Raw genomic sequence first — 24,099 nt, forward strand, 5'->3', positions numbered from 1 at the left:
AGATGAACTAAGCAGTGATCAGAGAGTCCTAGAGCTGCCCGTGGGACAGAGTGATATGCATCCTTTATTGTAGTGTAACAGTGATCCAGTGTTACTGTCTCTGGTGGGACATTTAACATGCTGTCTGTATTTAGGCAATTCACGTGAGAGAATCGCTTTATTAAAGTCCCCAAGAATTATTACTATGGAGTCCGGGTGTTGTTGCTCACTCTCTGTGATCAGATCAGCGAGTGTCTGTAAGGCCGAGCTCACGTGCGCTTGCGGTGGAATGTAAACACTCACCAGAATGAACGAGCAAAACTCCCGCGGCGAATAAAACGGTTTGCAGTTAATGAAGAGTGTTTCAAGATCTGGAAAGCACATCTTCTTTAACACAGTTACATCAGAACACCACCTTTCATTATTTTTAAAAGCACGTCCTGCCGCCACGCGATTTCCCCGTTTATTCTGCGTCGCAGCCCGCTCTGAAGAGCTGAAAGCCCGGCAAACTTAACGCGCTGTCCGGAACAGAGTCGTTCAGCCAGGTTTCCGTGAAACAGAGAGCAGCAGAGTTCGAAAAATCCTTATTTTTCCGGGTTAGCAGAAGGAGTTGGTCTGTTTTGTTGGATAGAGAGCGGAGATTCGCCAGATGAATGCTTGGCAGCGGTGTTTTTAAACCGCGCTGTCTGAGTTTCACCAGCGCGCCGGCAAGCTTTCCCTGTCTGCGCGTCATGAAACGCTTAAACAGCGCAGCCGCTCCTCCAACTAAGATATTCCGCAAAACGTCAGAATACTCAAAAACCGGAAAATATCTTGTGGTGTGTGCTGCCGAATGTTCAGCAGTTCATCTCATCTATCTATCTATTGCTGTAACAATGGGGTTATTCTTCTTCACTAAATCTACACTTCTGTTTAGTGAAAGTGGTTTTAGTTTGATGACAATTTAAACCTTACCCTAACCTTTAGCCCTGCATGTTTGTGAGGTATGTTTGTGATGTGGAACACAAAACACAGAGATACACTAAAACACAAACTTGAAATGTACTTTTATTTGATAGGAAACTGGCAGCAGTCATTACGATCCATATCCTTACATATTAAAGAAACAAGTGCTCAGAAATCCCAGGTATAGAAACCATCAACATGTCATTATGCAGACATCCTGATAACACACTCAAAGAACTATAGAAATTATATATATATATATATATATATATATATATATATATATATATATATATATATATATATATATATATATATATATAATGAAAACAAAAACATGAAGAATAATGATTATTTTAACATAACTGTTTACAGATTCTGTTTAGATTTTTTTTTTTTTTTTTTAAAGATTTGATGTGACACTTAACTTAAAGATTTAAACTAAACTCCCTCCTTCAACCCTGACTCCACCATGCCGGAACCCGTGTTCCTTGTACCAGTTTACGTTATAAATCTCCACATATTTTTCTCTCTCTCTCCCTCTCTAATTATTTAATTATTTATTTATCTATTCACTTATTACTTTCCAAAAATGCATAAGCGAGCATATCTAATACTACGCATGCTTAGCGGTTCTGTTGTACGGGGGGTGTATTCTATTTTCTAGTCGCTGCTCTCTGCACTCTGACCATGCATGCACACGGATGGGCGCGTGGATTTTTGTCCAGAACAGAACCATACCACCAACACTAACTGTATGCATATCATCTAATACATTCTCTTTTGACAAAGTGGTCCTGACAGAACTGAAATTCTCTTAACTGAACTTAATTGCTACAATTTCTGTTTTCTTTACATTAATTTTGCTTAATTTTCTTCATCGCTTCTCTTCACTTGTTTTTGCCTTTTTTGTCACTCTTTCCTCACTAACATTTGCCGGTAGTTTTAATAAAAACCTGTCCGGTCGGCATATCGGATGCGGTGTAGTCACACAAGTAAAAATTTTTTAACGGATCCAAAGCTCAAAACGGAAAATTACGGATCCGCAGATCTGTAGGTCTTTTGCCCTCTTTGAATCGGGGCTATTTGGTTTCATTATTGATTAATTTTGTTGTTTTGTCTGATTTATATTGTGATTATATTTAATATAAACTGAGAGGAATTTCTGTTTTGTTTTGGTTTTGGAATGTTGATTTGTTTTTGCATTTAATTTGTTTTGTTTGAGTTTACATTTTTGATATACTTGTATTGGGTGGGTCGTCTTTGAGGGGGAGGAATAATTGCTGTACCTTTTTGAGGGTGGCTTTTTCACTGTGTGCTGTTTGTGTACCTTCCACATGTGTGAGTTGTGTGGCTTTACACTGTGCTGTAGCTGGGTCATGTGTTATCTCCTCTTGCTCTGGAAAGGCCTGGGGTCTCATTTATAAAGCATGCCTACTGTTTTGAAATGTTTGCCTTCTCATTAAATCACTGCATACAGATTCAGCATCTGCTGTTCCCGGCCCATCATTACATCCATGCACAACTCTGCTTCAGTCAACAGCACAGTGTAAAGTGTTACAACTGCAGCTACTTTGACAAAGTACCAACAGCACAAAAGAAGTACAATAAATATAGAAATGTCCAAAGGTACACAGATGTGGAGTATAATTATTACGACCTTTTAAAATTTGTCTAGGGTAAGGAGTAACATTTATGGTTGTGGTAAATTTTGTGGGTGTAGTAAGCAAAAAGAAGAATGCAGGGACATGAAATAACAATAAAATGTGTGCTTTATTATATGTAGGTGAGAAAGGTAAATGGACAAGTCTAACAAAATATAACAATATAAACTCAAGAGAAAATGAGACGTTAGTGATGCCAAAGTAAATAAAGAAATATAACAAAACCAATACTAACTGTTTTAAACCTCTAACCTAACTAAGGAAAATAAACAAGAAAAGAAAGTCTTCATCGCAGAGTGCCTATACTTCCCTACTCTAAGCTATTAAACAGAAACATACAGACGGTGGCGTACACCTCTTTCCTAATGTATTTAACGTCGAGTTACCTACGTGTGGTACAATGGAAGTAGCACGACATCTTACCTGTCCCACTTCCTCTGGTATAACACAATAAACAAAAGGAGTTAAAGAAGACTCAGAGAGGAAACACGACTCCAATATTAACCTCCTAAGACCTGACCTTTGGTTTGGCCTTGCATTTTAGTTGCAGTGATGTCCACGTTTGTGGACACAAGGTCATAGGAGGTTATGGTAAAACCACTGCTGCTATACATGTAATTAATGATATAGTCAAAGCACTTGATAAGAAACACTGTATGTCTATGTTCATTGATTTGTCCAAAGCATTTGACACTGTTGACCATAGTATATTAGTGCAGAGACTGATCAGTATAGGTATATCTCAGTACTCTGTGGGCTGGTTTATTAACTACCTCGCTGATAGGACTCAAGCTACGCAAGTTGATGGCCTAACTTCAAAATATTTATCAATCTGTAAAGGGGTCCCGCAAGGCTCCATTTTAGGGCCACTTTTATTCACTATTTATATAAACTTACAATATATATAATTATATAAACTATATAAACTAGGCAAAAATGTTCAACAAGCATCTTTCCATTTTTATGCAGAAGATACGGTCATTTATTGTTGTGCAGCTACCATTAGGAAGCTGTATGAATGCTTGTGCAGCAGAGTGAATGAGACTAATTGATTGCTGGGTCACGTGATCAGTGAATGAATTTTATAAAGGCAGGTTTTGGGTTACCTGGCTATGTGTCATTGCTGGCACTGCCTTCTCGTGGGACCCCATTCATGGCTGTCCCCAGGTATGTGTGTGTGTGTGTGTGTGTGTGTGTGTGTGTGTGTGTGTGTGTGTGTGTGTAACCGCGTGGTAACTTGTCCAGCAAACTTTATCTGCGTGCTTACTCATGTGCTCTGTTTACCACTATAGGACGATATTGTCCCGCTGTTGTTAGCGTGGGCTGTCTGCTATCTCAGTGCGGGTTGGCATCCAGTTTGTCAACCAAAAAAATCGATCGAGTGAAGATGATTGCATTTAGTGAGAGTTATAACTGCTAATCGCTGGTACGTATTATTTTGGTCCCTGTTTGTTGCGATTTATTTATTTTTAATAATATACTGTTACATGCTCAGCAGGTTGATCTGGTTGTCCAACCACTTTCTGGGGGATGATGGGGTTATGTCCATGGGTATGACTGCACTGTTGTTTTGCCTCTGAGAATACCGTTGTGGGTCGCTTTGACTCTAACTCGGTACAACGGGGCTTCATGCCGTGTACCGGTATTTTAGTCGGCAGCTCTGTGTTTGTTTTACATCAACTGTTCCCTCTACTGAGGCTTAGTTACTTAGTTACTAGGCTAAGTAACTGTGAGTCACTTAGTCCATGTCTTAGTTTTGTTGATTTTATTTATTTGTTGCTACTTGTCTCAGCACTCCTCTCTTTGTATTTTGTTTGTTTTCTTTGATGAATGGATAAATAAATAATTAAATAATTAGAGAGAGAGGGAGAGAGAGAAAAATGTGGAGATTTATGACCTAAACTGGTACAAGGAACCCGGGTTCCGGCATGGTGGAGTCGTATGGGGTCAGAATTGTTTCGTTATTCTGAATAAATACACTATGATCCACAAATAAATACAGAGTTTCACAAATATTTTTACAAATTTCACAAAAAGAAATGAAATTCACAAATAAATAAAATGGGATTTGCAAATAAAAAAAATATTTATAAATTGTATTTATTTGTGAATTGCTTCTTGCACATTTGTGAATCACGTCCAGTGGTAGTGTGAAGAGCGAGTAAATCAGAACGTGATTGGCTGGAGTAGACGGTGGGCGGAGTCCACCTATTTGTGGATTCTTGTGCATAAATACCTTATCTTATTGTTTCTATAGTAACAGCTCTCACAGGGACATTTACGAAAGACATATCTTAGCTGTCTGTGTTTGGTAACAGTCATGGTGAAGATTTTATTCTTTATAGTTTCTTGGATATTTTTAGAGAGAGAGAGAGAGCGCGAGAGCGCGAGAGAGAGAGAGAGAGAGAGAGAGAGAGAGAGAGAGAGAGAGAGAGAGAGAAGCTGATGAATTAATAACTTTACTACAGTAATATAACTGATAACAGAACATTTTTTTGACAATTTCTTTACAGATATGGTTCACCTCGTTTCAGTGACTCTGCTCTTCTCAGGTCAGTGTGTACACAATGCACACTCTCTCTGTGTGTGTGTGTGTGTGTGTGTGTGTGTGTGTGTGTGTGTGTGTGTGTGTGTGTGTGTGTGTGTGTGTGTGTGTGTGTGTGTGTGTTATTTAAGAGAAAAAGACAGACTCTGTGAATGTGGGGCTATAAATGACTTTATTTTGATGCCAATTCTTGTATTTACTCTTTAATTTCAGTTTGAAACAAGTTTGAACATTATTTTTTTCTCTTTGTAATCTGAGGCTATTTTTGTATCAACAAATGAAGCCCTCAATGCTGAAGTATTGTGCAGCTTAAAAGTGGGTGAAAAATCTGCTGATGCACCGGTGGTGAAAGTCCGATACTTCAGTCTTAGCACAAGCACAGGCATCAGACTATATTTATCTAACCTCTTAAGGATCTCCGCCTATATGACTTGCCCAACAAAAAGTGGTACAGCTCCCACATACTTTGACACACAGGGGTGAGCCTGGTCTCATTTGAAAGAAGAGATTCTCTAGTTTCAGAAACTAGTTTCAGATTGATTCTAGGCCTTACTGGCAGGGGTTACAGGGGTTACAGGTTTAGAATGTCAGAATGCACATAAAAAGTGTTGAGTGTAATGTAACTCACTCTCATGGCAGATGAACGGGAGTTTTTCTCTGCAGTCCACATCATTCCAGTAACGTTGCTCAGACTCAGACACTGCAGAACAGATCAAACTTCCACTGGGTTTGTCAGATCTCCAGTATCTGAATGTGGAGTTACTCTGATCTGACCACTTCCAGGAGTCATTAAACAGACCGATCCAATTATCTGTACTGTGTGAAACATTAACCACACTCCAGATCTCGTCATTCTCAGTTTGGTTCCTCACACTGACCAGGTCGGTGTATTTCTCTCTGCAGTAGGTCTGAGCATCGTACCAGCTCTTTTTAACACTAATATATACATTTTTATTAGTGTTTGTGTTTTTTTCTGAAAATAAAAATAAAAATGTACACAATGAACAGCTCATTCATGACAACATTAATTTTTTGCTGATTCTTATGTCAATTAAAGAACTTTAACAGAAAAGTGAAAAAGAAGAAAAGTCAAGAAAAACAACTTCGACAATTAGAGACGTAATTTTAGATTTAGATTTTCATTACTGTAACATAATTAAATATATTTACTTTTTATTATCTCTCACCTTCATAACATACAAAAGGAAACAACGTTTCACATTGATTATCATCCCATAATTTATTGTACTTATTATATCCCACACAGTACTCAACTTCCCCAGCATTATTTGGTTGTCCACTGTCCCAGTTTGTGTAAGTGACTCTGTCTCTGTAGAAAGTTTGGTCTTCCAGAGACCACAGCCATCTCCCAGGTCCTGCTCTCTGTAGACCAATCCAAGCTTTCTTTGCATTTTCCTTCATCAGTGTGTGATTCAGCTTCTTCATCTCTCCCATGTTGCTGATGGTTGCCAGATCACTGAAACTAAAGAGTAAATACAAGAATTTGCATCAAAATAAAGTCATTTATAGCCCCACATTCACAGAGTCTGTCATTTTCTTTTAAATAACACACAGACACACACACACACACACACACACACACACACACACACACAGTGTACATTGTGTACACACTGACCTGAGAAGAGCAGAGTCACTGAAACGAGGTGAACCATATCTGTAAAGAAATTGTCAAAAAAACATTTACAACATTACAGCTTATGAATTAACAATCTGACTCTTTCTATGTTCTGTTATCAGTTATATATAGTTATTAATTCACCAGCTTCTCTCTCTCTCTCTCTCTCTCTCTCTCTCTCTCTCTCTCTCTCTCTCTCTCTCTCTCTCTCTCTCAATAAATTTATTGCTTATTTAATAAAGCTGAGTTAAAAATAAAATAAAAAAAATCTCTCTCTCTCTCTCTCTCTCTCTCTCTCTCTTTAAAAATGAGCAAGGAACTATAAAGAATAAAATCTTCACCATGACTGTTACCAAACACAGACAGATAAGATGTCTTTCATAAATGTCCCTGTGAGAGCTGTTACTATAGAAACAATAATACATTAGAAAATTAAAATCTAAATATCAATAAATACATGAATAAATAGATATCCGTACCTCATATATGTCATGTACTTCACACAGGTTGTGTATTACGAGTGTTCTTCTGTTCTTCACCTCACTTTGTGCACCTGAACCTAACAAACCTCTTATTATACAGTATTACTGTCCTCTTTCAATCCCACCCATCACTTTACATATTCCTTTAGGTACAGATGTTATCTCAGTATCTGCTGCTCATCAGAGTTTTGTTGTAGTGACGCTGTTATGGGGTTTTTTTGGAACATATTTTAATATATCCGTGTGAGATGTTACATATGTACAGAATAAATGCTGCAGGGTTTTTCCCTGAATTTGGATAAACAAAAGACAGGTGAACAGAAAGAGTTGAATGTAAAGGATGGAGAATGTGAACTTGGTTCTAATTCTTATTATATTGGCTTGAACAACCCAAAATTCTGTTTTGCTTCATTACCTTTTATTTTTTAGACAACTAATTTCTAAATTCTAATCATTCTACAGCTTTTATCCTACTTGCACCAAACACAGGTAAGTTGTCTATCTATCTATCTATCTATCTATCTATCTATCTATCTATCTATCTATCTATCTATCTATCTATCTATCTATCTATCTATCTATCTATCTATCTATCTATACCCTAAAAAATAATACATTGGCTCAACTCAAAAAATTAAGGTAACAATTTATCTTTTTAAGTAACTTCAACTCAGTCATTATTAAGTAGACATCATGAAACTTTTATAGTTAGACTAACCCAATTTGTTTAGTACAACCAACATGATTTGACTTAAACTCTAAGAGCTTAATTAAGACTGAATCAACTTAATTTTAATTTCAAAGTTGGTGATATAAAGTGGTCAAATTACATAATTTAAGCTATTCTAACTTCTTTATTTTGATTCACTTCTACTTATATACCTTAATTTTTTTGAGTACAAGTAACTTATTTCACTTCAATCAGAAGAAATAACACAGCAATTCCAGTTTTATGATGAAACTGGTTTATTATAAAACCAATGTCAACTTATGTCCAAAAGGTTTTTTAATACTTGGACAAAAAGATAATTATCCAGGACTCAAGTATTTTTCAAGTAAAGTCAAGTAAAGAATCGAGTATTTTTCTTAGTAAGCTGGTAGTTTATTTTTTCTGATATGTACCTAAAATAATAATAATAAATCACAGGAAACGTGAAAAATTAATTCCAGCAACAGACACAATTGCAAGATTATTGGGTCCACCTAGCTGAAACTAAAATTTCTCTTCCTTTTTTTAATATTATTGCAAAGTATAAAATTTTACCTTCATCACATAAACTACAGCCCCCATAAAGTCTCAAACAAATACAACACTGTAACCTTCATGTAAAAAATTGTCAAAATTACAGCTGCTGTATGTGTATGCACAACAAAACGTTTACATGAAACATTTCAGAAAGACAACAGTTTTTTCTTTAAAGTCATTAGAGATCTTCCTCCTTTTCTCCAAGATATACTATTAAGGAACGTATAGCAGTCTCGAATCATCCTGTAAAGAAACAGGACATTAATGGACACAGGAGTTAAATCTTAGGATACACTGCAAGAAATATTCAGACCTTTTAAACTTACGACTTGACAGCAAAAGCTTATAAAAAAATATAAAAGAATTATACATTGTATAAAAAAATGTAGTCTTAAGTGTTGCTGACTAATGAATCTTTTCAAATTGTGTTTAAGTTGGCCTACTGACTAAACTATTACAAAAAACTAAAAATTACAAACTTAAAGAAATGTGTCTGCTGCCTATCCATCAAACATAATGCAGCAGATTGTATATGAAAGAAAAATAAAAACTCAAATATTGTAAAGGCAAATTTACAAAAAGCTCAAAGTTTAACTTGACTTGATCAACTGTGAAAACGTAAGCATCAGCACAGCAGATAAAAATTGCGTGCACACACATTGTCATGGTAGGTAGTGTGCTTAAATTAACTTGCTTATTATTTAACTATTTAACTTGTTAACGGTTTATGTATGTATGTATGTATGTATGTGTGTGTGTGTGTGTGTGTGTGTGTGTGTGTGTGTGTGTGTGTGTGTGTGTGTGTGTGTGTGTGTGTGTGTGTGTGTATGTATGTATGTATGTATGTGTGTGTGTGTGTGTATGTGTGTGTGTGTGTGTGTGTGTGTGTATGTATGTATGTGTGTGTGTGTGTGTATGTATGAATGTATGTGTGTGTGTGTGTATGTATATGTGTGTATGTATGTATGTGTGTGTGTGTGTGTATGTATGTATGTATGTATGTATGTATGTATGTATGTATGTGTATGTATGTGCGTGTGTGTTTGTGTGTGTGTGTGTGTGTGTGTATGTGTGTGTATGCGTGTGTATGTACGTGTACATATGTACGTGTATGTATGTATGTATGCGTGTGTGTGTGTGTGTGTGTGTATGCGTGTCTGTCTGTCTGTCTGTCTGTCTGTCTTAATCAACCCAGTGTAAACTTTAAAATCGGACGACACTAAACATGTTCGATGTCAAATAACATCATTCAGCTGTCATTGTAAAACAAAACATAAAGGATATTTTGAACACACAGCTTGCTAAAAGGCTATTAATTTTAGAATCAAAGAACTAGCTTAGGTCAAATAGTCTTTTCAGTTTAGTGTGTGACAACAACGATTTACTTAAGTTGGCCGCATATTCATCGTGTTTCATATTTAGGTTCATGTGTATTTTGTCCCCCATGGAGGAAAGCTGATTTTGAGGAAAATAGGGTTGTAGATGCCTCTCTACATGTCAGGACTCAGCCCGGACTTTTGGCCATGTGCCTTTGTTTACATTCCTCGTCACGTATCTGCACCGCCTTTGTCTGCCCCTCGCTGTCTCCATACCTGTTCCTAATCGTGTCTCATTGTCTTTTGTATTTAACTGTGCCACGGTGCCTTCTGCAGCACGGAATCAACTGTTGTCTTTGTCTGGTCTAGTCTGTGTTATGTTTCATGTTTTTTCTTTATTAAACCCTGTTATTTTTGCCATCCTGCGTTTGGGTCCCTTTTATCCTGCGTTCGTGACACTACATTACTACGATAGAAAAGAGGTGATATTTGTGTAGTAACAGCGTTTAGCTCAGGAATTATTGACTCGGGAAATTCGAATCTGTGAATATGTGGCCAACTTTACTTAATTCAACGATTGTTTGTGTAGACAGTTTGTAGCTGCTGATATTAAAACAAAGAAATATTAACTTACCTATATAGCCTCGATTCTCCTGATTCTCCGGCTCCTAGTAGTCCCGCTCTGGCAGCAAAACAAGTCCGGGCAAATTCCTCCTTTACTCAGCTTTTAAAGGATGCTTACTATATATACAAGTTTCACTAACTTAATATTTTTCTGTTGTTACGTGAAGTTAAAAGTGCTTGTTCAAAATCGATATATAATAAATTTAATACAGTATTCTTTATTTTAATTTATTTTAAATGACTTATTAAAATGAGTTATCAACTCACCAATACAAGTACATATTACAAACTTAATTTTTATGCTGAAAATGTTGTTTATTTTAAGTTTTACAAGCTAACCCCATCATTTTTAGAGTCTAAAACACAAACTTGTAATGTACTTTTATCTGATAGGAAACTGGCAGCAGTTATTAAGATCCATATCCTTACACATTAAAGAAACAAGTGCTCAGAAATCCCAGGTATAGAAACCATCAACATGCCATTATGCAGACATCCTCATAACAAACTCAGATGTCTAAAATATAAAATTGAGAAATCCAAAAAAATAAATATAATAAAAAAAATAAACAAAAACATAAATAATAATGATGATTTTAACATAACTGTTTACATGGCTTGGTGTTCTAAACTTCCTGCATAGGTGTAAATGAGCTGAATATGATATAGTTCTTTATTCTTACAAAGCAGACAAAAAACAATTAAATATGCAAACCAACACACTGTAGTTTAAACATCAGGTTAATAGATTTCACCTACATTACCCAGAAACCCCTTTATTAATAAGAAAAGTCTCTAATAATAATAATAATAATAATAATAATAATAATAATAATAATAATAATAATAATGTGTAGAAGAGTGTAAAAAGACATTGCTGTAGATCAGCTGATGCTGGACACAGATGATGGACCACAACTTGTCTTCAGTCTTCATGTTTAATAAAACAAATCTTCAAACAAAAACCAAAAAAACAATTAAATGCAATATCAAAAAAGTGCAGTAAAACACAAGCATACAAAAACACTGTGACTAACCATCATAGGTAGAGCAGATGAAGTTGAGCTTCTGGCTCTCAGGCAGCTCGATCCACTTCTGCTCTCCTCCAGACTGCACTGCTCCGCTTCTCTTCTCATGACTACAGTCTTCATTCCAGGTCCCATTCCTTGGTGCCCAGCCCTGATAGCAGATTATTGATCCAACAACCCAGAACCAGACACGCTGGGCGCAGTCGTGACGCAGGCCGAGCCACACGTGTTCAGTGGAGGCGTTTTGAGTCACTTCCTTCACCCAGAGCTGCATCTCCTCGGTGCGCACTGACACTAGGTCATGATGATGGTTCCTGCAGTATGTCAGAGCTTCCCACCAGGTCAGGTTCTCCTTAATCAGGATCAGTTTATCTGGATAAAAGAGGCAGCATTCAATAAAAGCAAAAGCGAACATTTACAACCCAATAGTTTTTCAGCTATTATTTAGCCGAAGATTTAAACAGGAATCTGGATATAATATTGTTAATATGAATATTTTGTTCTGCAAATATTATTAAAAAGTTTAATTATCTCTCTCATATCCATTTGTGATTGTATTTATAAAACAAAGTGTATTATATACAGTTCATGATAATTCAAAACAGCATTAGGAATCTTTAATAAATTAAAAAATCGAATCCACACCATTTAACTCACTCTCATAGCAGATGAACGGGAGTTTTTCTGTGCAGTTCACATCAGTCCAGTAACGTTGCTCAGACTCAGACACTGCAGCACAGATCAAACTTCCACTGGGTTTGTCAGATCTCCAGTATCTGAATGTGGAGTTACTCTGGTCTGACCACTTCCAGGAGTCATTAAACAGACCGATCCAAACAACTGAACTGACTGAAACATTAACCACACTTCTGATCTCGTCATTCTCAGTTTGGTTCCTCACACTGACCAGGTCGGTGTATTTCTCTCTGCAGTAGGTCTGAGCATCATACCAGCTCTTTTTATCACTAATATATATATATTTATTAGTGTTTGTAGTGTTTTCTGAAAATATATAAATAGATAGATAGATAGATAGATAGATAGATAGATAGATAGATAGATAGATAGATAGATAGATAGATAGATAGATAGATAGATAGATAGATAGATAATGATTAGCTCATTCATGACTTCATTAGTTTTTTGCATCTTATGTCAGTAAAAGAAGTTTTACAAAAAAGTGACTAAGAACAAAAATCAATAACTGTATTACTGTAACATTATTAAATATATTTACTTTTTATTAACATATCTTACCTTCATAACATACAAAAGGAAACAACATTTCACATGGGTAATCATGCCATAATGTATCGTATTTATTACATGTCACACAGTATTCAACTCCCCCACGATTTGGCTGTCCACTGTCCCAGTGTGTGTAAGTGACTCTGTCTCTGTAGAAAGTTTGGTCTTCCAGAGACCACAGCCATCTCCCAGGTCCTGCTCTCTGTAGACCAATCCAAGCTTTCTTTGCATTTTTGTTCATCAGTGTCTGATTCAGGTTCTCCATCTCTCCCATGTTGCTGATGGTTGCCAGATCAGTGTAATTCAGTCTGCAGTAAGTCTGAGCTTCACTCCAGGTTTTATTCTCATTCACAAAGTGATAGTGATGAGGAATATATGCTCCTATACCACATACTACCACATAAGAAAAACATAAGAAAGAGACGTTTTATTGCATGATGCTATGATTCGATTTTAAAATGTTATCTCTTACTTTAAAAAATCTTTTTTTATTATTATTATTTATTTGCATTTGGTCATCAACAGAAACTAAAGCATGACAAAATGTATTATAATATAACATTAGCTAAGCAGCTAGAAATGAATTCATGTTGAATTCAACATGATAATTTAATCCATGAAAGCTGGCCAAATGTTTCACCGAGCAGTTGGGGGGTTTCGGTGCCTTGCTCAAGGGCACTTCAGTCATGGCCGGCCCGAGACTCGAACCCACAACCTTAGGATTACGAGTCAGACTCTCTAGCCATTAGGCCATTACTTGTCCCCAAGAATACAAGAATTGGCATCAAAATAAAGTTCCACCCAAGTCATTTATAGCTTCTCATTCACAGAGTCTGTCATTTACTTTTAAATAACACACACACACACACACACACACACACACACACACACACTGTGTACATTGTGTACACACTGACCTGAGAAGAGCAGAGTCACTGAAACGAGGTGAACCATATCTGTAAAGAATTTGTCAAAAAAACATTTCCAACATTACAGCTTATGAATTAACAATCTGACTCTTTCTATGTTCTGTTATCAGTTATATTACTGTAGTAAAGTTATTAATTCACCAGCTTCTCTTTCCGTCTCTCTCTCTCTCTCTCTCTCTCTCTCTCTCTCTCTCTCTCTCTCTCTCTCTCTCTCTTTCACACATAAATAAATACATGAATAAATAGATATCCGTACCTCATGTATATCATGTACTCCACACAGGGTGTGTGTTACGAGTGTTCTTCTGTTCTTCACCTCACTTTGTGCACCTGAACCTAACAAAACTCTTATTATACAGTATTACTGTCCTCTTTCAATCCCACCCATCACTTTACATATTCCCTTAGATAAAGATGTTATCTCAGTATCTGCTGTTCCTCAGTATTGCTGTTGATGTGATGCTGTTGTTATGTGGTTTTATTTGGAACATATTTGAATGAAAGATATCAGTGTTCATATTTACAGAATAAAGCCTGCAGGGTTTTTTTTTATGAACATGGATAAACAAAAGACAGGTGAACAGAAAGAGTTGAATTTAAAGGATGGAGAATGTGAACTTAGTTGAACAACCCAAAATTCTGTTTTGCTTTATTACCTTATTATTTCTTTTTAGACAATTACAATCTACAGTTTTTAACCTCAGGGCTCTCAAGTATCTCGCATTGAGAGTGACAGTCACACATTTGGGTCTTTTCTCATGCTCTCCTGCCACACATCGTATTTCTTATGCAGAAATTTTTTTTGACTATTTATTATATATTTAATAAGCCGCACCGCCCAAAATTTATCTGTCCGCTCCGCTGTCTCTATGGAACCGGGCAGTAATCAAGCGCGTCTCAGTTCTTAGTCGAGCCTGTCACTTATCAGCCAATCAAAAAAGAGGCTACACAATAGCCAATGAGAAAATAGCACTATTGTATCTGGGTAAGATTTAACACAACAACTAATGAAAAAAAAAACATTCGTTAGAGAGGGTATTTTCAATGGTCGGTTTGAACAAAACCTCATCACGAAACAGCTTTCTCTGGATGGGACATTGTCCTCAATCATGACTCTAAAAATGTCTGGGCTTGTGCTGAACTGTTTTATATGGGAGCAACTTTACACATGATAAAGGAGTCCAAAAAGGCAACAAACACTTACAATAAACACCACCAGTCATAATCTCTCTCTCTCTCTCTCTCTCTCTCTCTCTCTCTCTCTCTCTCTCTCTCTCTCTCACACACACACACACACACACACACACACACACACACACACACACACACACACACACACACACACACACACACACACACACACACACACACACACACACACACACACACACACACACACACACAAATGAATAAATGTAAATTAAACAAATACTTTGTATTTGGTTAAATTGCAGTCAGTGATCTTTACCATACAACAACGCCCCTTATGTCACGCTTGCCTGTCTTCAAAACTTGAGAGTCCTGTAACCTACAGTACATGCACCAAACTCAGGTAAGTTGTTCATCACGGTCTTACTTAAGGTGCTTTTACTTTGGTAAGTGATAGGAATTCTGGTTTTTCCTAAATTCATACAGAATTGCATTCAAAATTCTGAAGTTTTATACATCATTATGATTTCAGTTTTTTTTTTTTACCAAATTCACGCAACTCCTTTAGACTATTGTAAGATGTATTTTTGATCCAATCGAATATGCCAAAAATTAACATAGACTAACATTGATGTCTTACTATCCCACTGTGCTCTCACACATGTCTATCTATCTATCTATCTATCTATCTATCTATCTATCTATCTATCTATCTATCTATCTATCTATCTATCTATCTATCTATCTATCTATCTATCTATCTATCTATCTATCTATTGCTGTAACAATGGGGTTATTCTTCTTCACTAAATCTACACTTCTGTTTAAGTGAAAGTGGTTTTAGTTTCATGACATATTTAAACCTTACCCTAACCTTTAGCCCTGCATGTTTGTGATGTATGTTTGTGATGTGGAACACAAAACACAGAGATACACTAAAACACAAACTTGAAATGTACTTTTATTTGATAGGAATATATATATGCCAATATATATATATATATATATATATATATATATATATATATATATATATATATATATATATATATATATATATATATATATATATATATAATGAAAACAAAAACATAAAGAATAATGATGATTTTAACATAACTGTTTACATGGCTTGGTGTTCTAAACTTCTTGCATAGGTGTAAATGAGCTGAATATGATATAGTTCTTTATTCTTTGAAAGCAGACAAAAAACAATTATATGTACAAACCAACACACTGTAGTTTAAACATCACGTAAATAGATTTCACCTACATTACCCAGAAACCCCTTTATTAATAAGAACCATCAGTAATAGTAATAATAACAACAACAATAATACTACTACTACTACTACTACTACTACTACTAATAATAATAATAATAATAATAATAATAATAATAATAATAATAATAATAATAATAATAATAATAATAATAACAATAACAATAACAATAATAATAATAATAATAATAGTGTGTAGAAGAGTATGAATGAGACATAGCTGTAGTTCAGCTGATGCTGGACACAGATAATGGACCGCAACTTGTCTTCAGTCGTCATGTTTAATAAAACAAATCTTTAAACAGAAAAGAAAAATAACAATTTTAAATGTAATATCAAAAAAGCGCAGTAAAACACAAGCATACAAAAACACTGTGACTAACCATCATAGGTAGAGCAGATGAAGTTGAGCTTCTGGCTCTCAGGCAGCTCGATCCACTTCTGCTCTCCTCCAGACTGCACTGCTCCGCTTCTCTTCTCATGACTACAGTCTTCATTCCAGGTCCCATTCCCTGGTGCCCAGCCCTCATAGCAGATTATTGATCCAACAACCCAGAACCAGACACGCTGGGCGCAGTCGTGACGCAGGCCGAGCCACACGTGTTCAGTGGAGGCTTTTTGAGTCACTTCCTTCACCCAGAGCTGCATCTCCTCGGTGCGCACTGACACCAGGTCATGATGATGGTTCCTGCAGTATGTCAGAGCTTCCCACCAGGTCAGATTCTCCTTAGTCAGGACCACTTTATCTGGATAAAAGAGGCAGCATTCAATAAAAGCTAAAGTGAATATTTACAACCCAATAGTTTTTTTCATCTTTTATTTAGCCAAAGATTTAAACAGGAATCTGGATATAATATCCTGAAAATATTTACATTTACATTTACAGAATTTGGCACACGCCCTTATCCAGAGCGACGTACATAAGTGCTTAAATCTCTAACATTGAATACATTAATGCTGGTTCACTAGGTTACATACTTAAGATACCATGAGTTTAAAACATTTGTTCAAAGTTACAATGAAAAAGTGTCAAAGTTTTTTTGTTTTTTTTTTGCAAAAGATATGGAAAGAAGTGCTAGTTTAAGTGTTTCCTGAATAAGTAGGTCTTCAACCACCGCTTGAAAATAGCCAGTGACTCAGCTGTCCGGACCTCTAGGGGAAGTTCGTTCCACCACCTTGGTGCCAGAACAGAGAAGAGTCTTGTAGTATACTTGCCTCTTACCCTGAAAGATGGTGGAACCAGTCAAGCAGTGCTGGTAGAGATCGGAGGGTGCGGGGTGCAGTGCGAGGAATGATGAGGGCTTTGAAGTAAGAGGGAGCTTGTCCATTTTTGGCTTTGTAGGCCAGCATCAGTGTTTTGTATCGGATGCATGCAGCTACCGGAAGCCAGTGGAGGGATCGCAGCAGCGGGGTGGTGTGTCCGAACTTTGACAGGTTGAAAACAAGCCAGGCAGCTGCATTTTGGATCATTTGCAGAGGACAGATTGCGTTCATAGGTAGACCTGCCAGCAGTGCGTTGCAGTAATCCAGTCTAGAAATGACAAGAGACTGAACAAGTACCTGAGCAGTCTGTGTGGACAAAAATGGCAGAATCCTTCTAATGTTGTAGAGAAGAAACCGACATGAGCGTGTCACATTAGCAACATGTGAGGAAAAGGACAGTTGATTGTCCATGGTTACCCCAAGGTTGCGAGCTGTGGCTGAAGGGGAGATCAGATTGTTGTGCAAGGATATAGCAAGATCATGACCTGGGGATGAATCACCTGGGATGAACAGCAGTTCAGTTTTGCTAGGATTGAGCTTTAACTGATGAGCAGTCATCCATGATGAAATTTCTGCCAGACATCCTGAGATCCAGTCAGAAGCTGTGGCATCTGAGGGTGAGAAAGAGAAGATAAGTTGTGTATCATCAGCATAGCAGTGGTAAGAGAACCCATGTGATGAAATAACTTCACCAAGAGAGTGAGTATACAGGGAGAAAAGAAGAGGACCAATTACTGAGCCCTGTGGGACGCCAGTGGAGAGTCTGCGTGGAGCAGATGTCACTCCCCTCCATGTTACCTGATATGAGCATCCTTCCAGGTAGGAAGCAAACCATTCCCAAGCTGATCCACAAATCCCAAGACTCTTGAGGGTGGATAAGAGAGTCTTGTGGTTGACCGTATCAAACGCTGCTGAAAGGTCAAGGAGGATAAGGATGGATGAGAGTTTGGCTGATCTAGCAGCATGTAGCTTCTCAGAGACATCCAAAAGGGCTGTCTCTGTAGAGTGAGCTGCTTTAAAGCCAGACTGGTTGGGGTCTTGCAGGTTGTTCTGTGAGAGATAGACAGACAGTTGATTATAGACAATACGTTAAGAATTTTTGAAAGAAATGAGAGAAGTGATACCGGTCTGTAGTTACTGATGTCTGATGGATCCAGAGCAGGTTTCTTTAGGATGGGAATAACCCTTGCTCTCTTGAAAGTAGTTGGTACCTGACCAGATGCTATGGATCTATTGACGATAGTGGAAATGAAGGGCAAGAGGTCTTGTGAGATGGTCTGGAGCATAGTGGTAGGGAGTGGATCCAATGGGCAGGTGGTAGGATTGCAGGACTGGATGAGTTGTAAAATCTCTTCTGCTGCCACAGTTGAGAAATGTGACAACAAAGGTGTAGGGGAATGCATACTCTGAGATGTAAGTGCAGTCGGGGCTGAGGTGAAGGTCCGGCAGATTTCCTCAATCTTCTCCTGGTAGAAAGAAGCAAAGTCTTCTGCAGTCAGGGAGGATAAAGAAGGTGGAGCCAGGGGGTTGAGCAGAGAAGAGATGATGTTGTGGAATTTCCGAGGGTCATGTGAGGAAGCTTCAAGCTCTTCCTTGTAGAAGGAAGTCTTGGCAGAAGTCACATCTGAGGAGAACTTGACAAGAAGTGTTCTGTAAAAATCAAGATCTGCATCAAGTTGTGATTTCTTCCACTTTCTCTCTGATGATCTTAGCTCTCTACAATTGTTGCACAGCACATCTGAAAGCCAAGGAGCAGAACAAGAAGTTTTCTTGAGTTTAGTGAACATAGGGCAGAGGAAGTCCATATTTGAGGAAAGAGATGCGAGGAAAGTATCTGTGGCTGAGTCCAAGGGTAGTGAGGAAAAAGACTCAGGATCAGGAAGGGAAGAAAGAGTGCCAGAAGCTACAGATGAAGGGGAGACAGAGTGAAGGTTGCGGCGGGAAAGAATGAGGGGGTGAGAGGTAGTTTTAGGTAGGATAGGTAGAGTGATGGTGAAGGATACCAGGTGATGATCAGAGACGTGTAGAGGGGTAGCAGTCACGTCTGTAGCTGGAGAAGGACGGGTGAAAACCAGGTCCAGGACATTGCCTACTTTGTGTGTGGGGATGTAGCTGTTGAGTGTGAGGGTGAATGAGTCAAAAAACAGGGAAGAAATTTTGAAAAGCAGAGAGCAAAATCCGTGTGGCAAACAAATCTGACAAACAAATCCACACACAATAAAATGAACAAATTGAACAAAGGCAAAATACAGCAAGACAAGCATTGGAAAAGCAAGGTAATGCAAGGAAAACACTGACAATACATTGCATTAAACAATAGCATCAGGTTTCTTCTGGTGGGCTGGAGGTGAAACGCAGATATTGCTGTAACAATGGGGTTATTCTTCTTCACAAAATCTACACTTCTGTTTAGTGAAAGTGATTTTAGTTTGATGACAAATTTAAACCTTACCCTAACTTTTAGCCCTGCATGTTTGTGAGGTATGTTTGTGATGTGGAACACAAAACACGGAGATACACTAAAACACAAACTTGAAATGTACTTTTATTTGATAGGAAACTGGCAGCAGACATTACGATCCATATCCTTACATATTAAAGAAAAAAGTGCTCAGAAATCCCAGATATAGAAACCATCAACATGTCATTATGCAGACATCCTGATAACACACTCAAAGAACAAAGAACTATATATATATATATATATATATATATATATATATATATATATATATATATATATATATATATATATATATATATATATATAAAACAGTGATAATAATAAAACAAAAACATAAAAAATAATAATGATGATTTATTTTAGCATAACTGTTTACATGGCTTGGTGTTCTAAACATCTTGCATAGGTGTAAATGAACTGAATATGATATAGTTCTTTATTTGTGGAAAGCAGCCAAAAAACAATTATATGTACAAACCAACACACTGTAGTTTAAACATCAGGTTAATAGATTTCACCCACATTACCCAGAAACCCCTTTATTAGTAAGAAGTCAATAATAATAATAATAATAATAATAATAATAATAATAATAATAATAATAATAATAATAATGTGTAGAAGAGTATAAATGAGACATTGCTGTAGATCAGCTGATGCTGGACACAGATGATGGACCACAACTTGTCTTCAGTCTTCATGTTTAATAAAACAAATCTTTAAACAAAAACAAAACAAAACAAAACAAAAAAAATAAATGCAATATCCAAAAAGTGCAGTAAAACACAAGCATACAAAAACACTGTGACTAACCATCTTAGGTAGAGCAGATGAAGTTGAGCTTCTGGCTCTCAGGCAGCTCGATCCACTTCTGCTCTCCTCCAGACTGCACTGCTCCGCTTCTCTTCTCATGACTACAGTCTTCATTCCAGGTCCCATTCCCTGGTGCCCAGCCCTCATAGCAGATTATTGATCCAACAACCCAGAACCAGACACGCTGGGCGCAGTCGTGATGCAGGCCGAGCCACACGTGTTCAGTGGAGGCGTTTTGAGTCACTTCCTTCACCCAGAGCTGCATCTCCTCGGTGCGCACTGACACCAGGTCATGATGATGGTTCCTGCAGTATGTCAGAGCTTCCCACCAGGTCAGATTCTCCTTAATCAGGATCACTTTATCTGGATAAAAGATGCAACATTCAATAAAAGCTAAAGTGAACATTTACAACCCAATAGTTTTTCATCTTTTATTTAGCCGAAGATTTAAACAGGAATCTGGATATAATATCCTGAAAATATTGTTAATATAAATATTTTGTTCTGCAAATTTTATTAAAAGGTTTAATTATCTCTCTCATATCCATTTGTGATTGTATTTATAAAACAAAGTGTATTGTATACAGTTCATGATAATACAAAACAGCATCAGGAATCTTTAATAAATTAAAAAAATTTATCCACACCATTTAAGTCACTCTCATGGCAGATGAACAGGAGTTTTTCTATGAAGTTCACATCAGTCCAGTAACGTTGCTCAGACTCAGACACTGCAGCACAGATCAAACTTCTACTGGGTTTGTCAGATCTCCAGTATCTGAATGTGGACTTACTCTGATCTGACCACTTCCAGGAGTCATTAAACAGACCGATCCAAACACCTGAACTGACTGAAACTTTAACCACTCTCCTGATCTCGTCATTCTCAGTTTGGTTCCTCACACTGACCAGGTCGGTGTATTTCTCTCTGCAGTAGGTTTGAGCATCGTACCAGCTCTTTGTAACTTTAATATATACATATCTATTAGTGTTTGTGTTTTTTTCTGAAAAAAAAAAATTACACAATGATTAGATCATTCATGACTTCATTAAATTTTTGCTGATTCTTAAGTCAATAAAAGAACTTTATTATTAACTTTATTTTCTGAAAGAAAAAAAAAACAACCAAACATGCAGTTAACACAATTAATAGCTCATTCATTACTACATTAGATTTTTGCCTTTTGTGCCAATAAAGGAACTTTAACAAAAAACTAAAAACAAAAATCAAGAAAAACTAATACATTTAGATCCTCCATTTTAGAATTAGATTTTCATTACTGTAACATTATTAAATATATTACTTTTTATTAACATCTCTTACCTTCATAACATACAAAAGGATAAAATGTTTCACAATTGGTAATCATTCCATGTTGTATCAGATCTATAACATGCCACACAGTACTGATTTCCCCCAAGATTATTTGGCTGTCCACTGTCCCAGTTTGTGTAAGTGACTCAGTCTCTGTAGAAAGTTTGGTCTTCCAGAGACCACAGCCATCTCCCAGGTCCTGCTCTCTGTAGACCAATCCAAGCTTTCTTTGCATTTTCCTTCATCAGTGTGTGATTCAGCTTCTTCATCTCTCCCATGTTGCTGATGGTTGCCAGATCAGTTTAATTCACTCTGCAGTAAGCCTGAGCTTCACTCCAGGTTTTCTTCTCATTCACAAAGTGATAGTGATGAGGAATATATGCTCCTATACCACATACTACTGTGAAAAACATAAGTGTCATGAGCAACGAACCACTGCGGGAGCGTCGCCCTAGAGACGCGTCTCCGGAGTACTAGCGCACTTCCGCACTACACTCCCTATCAGCCACCTCGCCTCCTGATTACACCACCACCTGTCTCTCATTTCCCATTCACATAAATACCACGCTTCTACTCCATACTGGTGCGAAGTCTCGACTTGTGTTACTACAGTCATTCTGAGCGTTTCCTGTGTTCTGTTTTCCCGGTTATTATCTCTGCTCTCTCTTCCTGACTTTCTGATTGTTTGCCGCCTGCCCCGACCTTTTGCCTGTCCCCGATTCGGATTCTGCTCTCTCTGTCTGATATTGTGTTTTGCTGGTTCTAACCGCCGCCTGTTTGACTCCGATCTGTGTTTATATTTAAATAAACTCTGCTGCAAATGGATCCCCAGCAGTATGCCTCCTCGTCATTACAGGATACCTCGCCAATCGAGGATCCAGCAGCCGTTGCTCAGCTCGCCACTCAGATCACCGGCCAGGCCCAGCAGCTCGCCGGTCATCACCAGCAGCTGACACGCCTCACTCAAGGAGCCGCCGCCGCACCAACTCCCCCAACACCAGCAGCGGCTCCCCAGGCTATGCCGTACCCCGCTCCTGCTGTCACCAGACCCCGTCTCGTCTTCCCGGAGAAGTTTAGCGGCGAACCCGGAGGGTGCCGGGGCTTTCTGATGCAGTGCTCGCTGTTCGTTGTACAGCAACCAACCCTGTACGCTACAGAAGACAGCCGTATAGCCTTCGACTGCTCCCTGCTCACGGGTAAGGCATTGCATTGGGCCACCGCGGTGTGGAGAGAGAACGCCTTCCCCTCGTTCGCGGCATTTCTCACCCAGTTTCATACGGTCTTTGACCACTCCGCCTCTGGGGAGAGCGTGGAGGAACGCCTGCTGGCCGTGTCGCAGGGCGATCGCACCGCGGCGGAGTATGCCCTAGCGTTTCGCAGCGTCGCCGCCGAAACAGGCTGGGAGGAACGCCCACTGCGACTGCTCTACCGCAAGGGTTTAAATCCTAACCTCCAAGCAAGCTGAACTGGCCTGTCGAGATGAGGGACGGAGCCTATCCGAGTTCGTGGATCTTTCCATCCAACTGGATAATCTCATGCGCTCCCGGCGAGCCCGAACCCCTCCGCGCACCGTCACACGCCCCGCACACACCGAATACCCCGAGCCCATGCAGGTCGACTACACACGCCTCACGCCGGAGGAACAAGAGCGCCGCCTCCGCCTCTGCCTCTACTGCGGAGAACCGGGACACGGACTGCCAACCAGCCCAACCCGACCACCGCGACGACGGGATAACCCGGTGAATCAACGCTCCATCACCCCCCGATCGCTGAACTGCGCCCAAATCAGTGTACAGCTCGAGATTCACCTAGACCTTGCGGAGGCATTTAGTAAAGTTAAGGCCACGGAGCTGCCCCCACATCGCGCCTGTGACTGCACCATCGACCTACTGCCAGGAGCTACACCACCCAGGGGGAGAATTTTTCCCCTTTCACAAACGGAGTCTGCGGCCATGAACGAATATATCCAGGAAGAGCTAAAGAAGGGGTTCATTCGCACTTCCGTGTCCCCGGCGTCATCAGGGTTCTTCTTCGTTAAGAAAAAAGACGGGGGGCTCCGACCCTGCATTGACTACAGAGCCCTCAACAACATAACCGTGAAGTTTCGGTACCCCCTGCCGCTCGTGCTGTCAGCTCTGGAGCAACTCCGCCGCGCGAGGTATTTCAC

General features: G+C 38.5%; 3 protein-coding genes across 3 annotated transcripts; all 3 read right to left on the minus strand.

Annotated features, from left to right (window-relative positions):
• Positions 1-442: 442 nt before the first annotated feature.
• On the minus strand, positions 443-7,305 carry LOC113648997. The gene is made up of 4 exons (XM_027156557.2): positions 7,252-7,305; positions 6,773-6,811; positions 6,321-6,616; positions 443-744 (listed from the first exon to the last, which is right to left on the minus strand). Exons 1-4 carry the CDS (start codon positions 7,263-7,265, stop codon positions 443-445), a joined length of 651 nt encoding a protein of 216 aa, XP_027012358.2. The 5' UTR covers positions 7,266-7,305.
• Positions 7,306-10,746: 3,441 nt separating this feature from the next.
• On the minus strand, positions 10,747-14,044 carry LOC113637678 (macrophage mannose receptor 1-like). Its single transcript, XM_047803313.1, has 6 exons — positions 13,902-14,044; positions 13,634-13,672; positions 12,726-13,109; positions 12,126-12,470; positions 11,478-11,840; positions 10,747-11,392 (listed from the first exon to the last, which is right to left on the minus strand). The coding sequence occupies exons 2-6, from the start codon at positions 13,668-13,670 to the stop codon at positions 11,379-11,381; spliced, it is 1,143 nt and encodes a 380-aa protein (XP_047659269.1). The 5' UTR covers positions 13,671-13,672; positions 13,902-14,044; the 3' UTR covers positions 10,747-11,378.
• A 2,288-nt stretch (positions 14,045-16,332) lies between these two features.
• Positions 16,333-22,121, minus strand: LOC113648902 (macrophage mannose receptor 1-like). The gene is made up of 4 exons (XM_047803663.1): positions 22,057-22,121; positions 21,277-21,599; positions 16,461-16,823; positions 16,333-16,372 (listed from the first exon to the last, which is right to left on the minus strand). Exons 1-4 carry the CDS (start codon positions 22,119-22,121, stop codon positions 16,359-16,361), a joined length of 765 nt encoding a protein of 254 aa, XP_047659619.1. The 3' UTR covers positions 16,333-16,358.
• Positions 22,122-24,099: the final 1,978 nt, after the last annotated feature.

The sequence above is a fragment of the Tachysurus fulvidraco genome, chromosome 18, assembly GCF_022655615.1.
Source record: "Tachysurus fulvidraco isolate hzauxx_2018 chromosome 18, HZAU_PFXX_2.0, whole genome shotgun sequence".
Classification (NCBI taxonomy): domain Eukaryota; kingdom Metazoa; phylum Chordata; class Actinopteri; order Siluriformes; family Bagridae; genus Tachysurus; species Tachysurus fulvidraco.

What these genes read in the sequence shown, in the direction of transcription:
- LOC113648997 (XM_027156557.2), bottom strand. An exon ending in AGTGACTCTGCTCTTCTCAG is followed by an intron (nt 6,617 to 6,772) that starts GTCAGTGTGTAC and finishes TTTACTCTTTAG; the next exon opens with TTTCAGTGATCTGGCAACCA. An exon ending in TCCTTTTGTATGTTATGAAG is followed by an intron (nt 745 to 6,320) that starts GTGAGAGATAAT and finishes GGAATATCTTAG; the next exon opens with TTGGAGGAGCGGCTGCGCTG.
- LOC113637678 (XM_047803313.1), bottom strand. Translation starts at nt 13,670, where the DNA reads ATGGTTCACCTCGTTTCAGTGACTCTGCTCTTCTCAG. An exon ending in AGTGACTCTGCTCTTCTCAG is followed by an intron (nt 13,110 to 13,633) that starts GTCAGTGTGTAC and finishes CTTATGTGGTAG; the next exon opens with TATGTGGTATAGGAGCATAT. An exon ending in TCCTTTTGTATGTTATGAAG is followed by an intron (nt 12,471 to 12,725) that starts GTAAGATATGTT and finishes ATATATTTTCAG; the next exon opens with AAAACACTACAAACACTAAT.
- LOC113648902 (XM_047803663.1), bottom strand. Translation starts at nt 22,121, where the DNA reads ATGGCTGTGGTCTCTGGAAGACCAAACTTTCTACAGAGACTGAGTCAC. An exon ending in CACTTACACAAACTGGGACA is followed by an intron (nt 21,600 to 22,056) that starts GTGGACAGCCAA and finishes AAACACTAATAG; the next exon opens with ATATGTATATATTAAAGTTA. An exon ending in CCTGTTCATCTGCCATGAGA is followed by an intron (nt 16,824 to 21,276) that starts GTGACTTAAATG and finishes TCTTTTATCCAG; the next exon opens with ATAAAGTGGTCCTGACTAAG.